Source organism: Myotis davidii, unplaced genomic scaffold (genome assembly GCF_000327345.1).
Source record: "Myotis davidii unplaced genomic scaffold, ASM32734v1 scaffold292, whole genome shotgun sequence".
Taxonomy (NCBI): domain Eukaryota; kingdom Metazoa; phylum Chordata; class Mammalia; order Chiroptera; family Vespertilionidae; genus Myotis; species Myotis davidii.
In genome coordinates this window covers 4,967,139-4,970,497 of record NW_006285042.1, presented here as the reverse complement: position 1 = coordinate 4,970,497, position 3,359 = coordinate 4,967,139, and the positions used below count along the sequence as shown (strand labels likewise).

At 42.6% G+C, this 3,359-nt stretch overlaps 1 protein-coding gene across 1 annotated transcript in view; it reads left to right on the top strand.

The window, feature by feature from the left end:
• Window positions 1-1,043, top strand: part of EPM2A (epilepsy, progressive myoclonus type 2A, Lafora disease (laforin)) — a 39,958-nt gene extending 38,915 nt beyond the window's left edge. The window contains exon 4 of the mRNA XM_006755413.2: window positions 294-1,043. Coding sequence (XP_006755476.1) covers window positions 294-571 — 278 coding nt within the window. The 3' untranslated portion in view covers window positions 572-1,043. The remainder of the gene's footprint in view (window positions 1-293) is intronic.
• Window positions 1,044-3,359: the final 2,316 nt, after the last annotated feature.

Here is a 3,359-nt window from a genome sequence, read left to right as displayed (position 1 = left end):
GCAACGGTGAACCTTTTTTTAGGGGAAATAGGTGCGGACGCAGAAGTCTCTCAAAGGAGCAGCCAAATCAAGTGACAGAGCTGCCCATTGCCTCTGCAGGGCCCCTCCATTCCATTATTAGCAGGATTTGATAGTGTCTCACCTTTTCCTTCCAAGAAAGGAATGAAGCACGCTGTGTTATCCCTGCCTCATCGGGCAGGGCGCTGTGACTTCACGGGGTGCTGGAGGAGTTATTGACGGCGCTGTTGGGGTTTCATTATTTACATGTCTGTGCTGTGCTTTCTCCACCCCAGGCCGGGTACAGATGCTGCCCCAGGCGGTCTGTCTCCTGCACGCGCTGCTGGAGAATGGACACACCGTGTACGTTCACTGCAACGCGGGGGTTGGCCGGTCCACGGCAGCTGTGTGCGGCTGGCTCCACTACGTGTTGGGCTGGAAGCTGAGGAAGGTGCAGTACTTCCTCATGGCCAAAAGGCCAGCGGTCTACATTGATGAAGACGCATTGGCCCGGGCACAAGAAGATTTTTTTCAGAAATTTGGGAACGTGCGTTCTTCCATATGCAGTGTGTAGGTGGCCCATCTCCCCCCACCTCCTGATTTCCTTTGGAAGCTGGGGTGACAGTAGTACAATGACCTAGGAATAAAGATTCCACCTGAAGAGACAGATCGCTGGCTTCTCCCCCAACCCGCCTCCTTTAGTCTGGGGTTGACTTTCTGTTACATTTTGGTTGAGCTGTATTGCCTTTGAAGTATTTTACAAAGGAAGCTGTGACTGACACATGAGAAAAGCTACAAGCGCCTGGGCTGTGCAGTGTTGTTCTAGCGTCAGATAGAAAGGGAAGGCGTGCAGTTCCTGCTGCCGGCAAGCGGACCAGCCCTTTGCGTGATAGACACTGCGTCTGTTGTATTATGAAGTCATGACATTTGCTGCCTTGTAACGTGGTATTCAGAAGAAAGATAGGATGTTATGTAGATTTCATCACTTGTATGTGTGTGTACACACACGCACACACACACGCACACACACACTTTCATACTGAGGTTATAAAAACATACACACATGCACACACACACACACACACACACACACTTTCATACTGAGGTTATAAAGTGAGAGCTGGTGAACTGCCAAAGAAGGATATAAGGGTAGAAGCCTGGATTGTGACAAAGTAAGAGCTCAATGTGACCAAAATTGATGGCTTTCTAGACGTTGTTTTGCATCCTGCTTCAAAGTCTGTTCTGTTCCAGGGCATCACCTTCCTTATCTACCCATAACCCTGGGTAATACTCAGAGTAGAGTTATAATGTCTCTATTTGATTGAGGCTCAATGAGCATAGATAGCTTGCCCAAGGTTTTCTGGCTATTCAGGGATGAACTGGAGTGTATTTGACTCAGTGCTTTTTCAACACAACTTGTTTTTCCAGCAAGCTGTATGAATTCAGCTTCTCTATCTCAGAGTAAGGTTGATTTTCTGCAGCAGTTTCTACCGTGAGAAATGGAACAGCATTCTGATCAGTTGCCAAAGAATTTAGGAGAGTACTTATATTTTGAACAACCTATTTTAAGACATGGTGGGCTGTCTCAAGGCCAAAGTGGCCTGAGCTGTAGCTCACAAGAGGAACTATACGGGGTGGGGCAAACCTAGTACAAGAAATAGTTTATTCTTTTATTATTATTTATTAATTATTGTATTATTTTCCATATGAACAACTGTAAGCCTACTTTTGCCCTACCCTGTATTATCAGAAAAGCCCAAAGAGCCCAAATCCATATGTCATTGTCCCCCAGCTTGGGAATGATCCTGCTCCACACTCAGTCGAATACAGTATGCAGTTACTGCACCTCCAGAATTTGCACTCACTACCTTACCCTAGACTCTACAGGAAACACAAAGATGAACAAGACTTTGCCTTCCAAAGCTCAAAGCCTGGGAGCAGCCCTGTGTCCAATCAACTATGATGCAGGATTGAACTGTGAATGCCATGCTAGAACGGGGAGAGGGGATGTAACTTTTTTTGGGTGCCTCTTATGTGCTAGCTGTTTAACCATCTTACCACTTTTTATCTTCCTAGTACCCTATGAATGAGGCTTTGTTAGCTCCATTATGGAGACCAGGAAACTAAGGCCCTGAGAGGCTAAATCAGTTGTGTAGGATACATGGTGATTAAATAGATGAAATGAGATGCAAAGCTAGGTTTGTCTGACTCAAAGCCCATACTTTTCCTATTAAATTCTGATGCTTATTTACTTTTCCGCTCCTCTTTCCTTTCATAAATATTTATTGACAGACACGAGAGAGTCTGATTTAGGAAGTATGGGGTGTAAGAAGGATATAAGGTGAGCCCCAGTGGAGTTCAGAGGAGAGGAAGATGTCTTATGACTATTGGATTCAGGGGAGATGGCATTTGATTTGGGCAGAGAGGGCTAGACAAGACACATTTCTCCCTCAATTTTATAGTTGGATTTATAAACCAAGATTGAGTAATATGAAGTCCAGCTCCCTTGTTAAAAGGAACTAGAGATAGCTATTGTATTAAAGTAACCCCTTTATACTAGTAATGTGTTGTATGAAATTTAACCTTAAAAATGAAATATTTCTAACTATGTATGTGTGTGTTAGGGTGTGTGTGTGTGTGTGTGTGAGAGAGAGAGAGAGAGAGAGAGAGAGAGATGCCTAAGAAGTCAAGTGATGTAATTTCCATTACAGAAAAACCTTTTTGGGTGGATTTTTTTGCTCTGATAGGCAAAATTATTTTAGGGCTATTAAAGAATATTTGGAATAACCTCTCTCTTGTCTTCAGTGGATAGATGTCTAATGTATTTCAAAATAACCTGAAACTTTTTCTAAATAAAAGCATTAAAAATGACCTCTGTGTGCAGGATTTTTTTGTAAAAATGTTATTAATTTTGTCTGCAATCCAGAAGAACAAACTATGTTTTCTTATTTGTAATCTAGTTTATTCCTTTATTTTTCAAAGGAACAAACTAAGACCCAGAGACATCACATGACTCTTGTACAGCAAGGAGTTTCCATTAAGGGTCAGAGGAAAGGGACAAACTGGGAAGCTCAGTCAGGAGATTTATTTTGGTGTTGAGGAGTCACTGGAGAATTCATGGGTGTAAGAGAAGGCAGTGTAGTTAGTGGGAAAGAATTGGTGGGAGGATTAAAGTAATCAGAGTAAGTGGAAGAAACATGGCTAAAATGAAAAAAAAGCAAAGAAAAATGAAATTTTCAAAAGAAGAAGAAACAGGCATTTTTTTTAATAAAGATACTGTAAGGAAGGAGTTGTGACTGTAGACACGGGGGGGTAGAGAGAATGATGGTTTTCCTCCAAGAACGGTGGTTGTAATAAATACT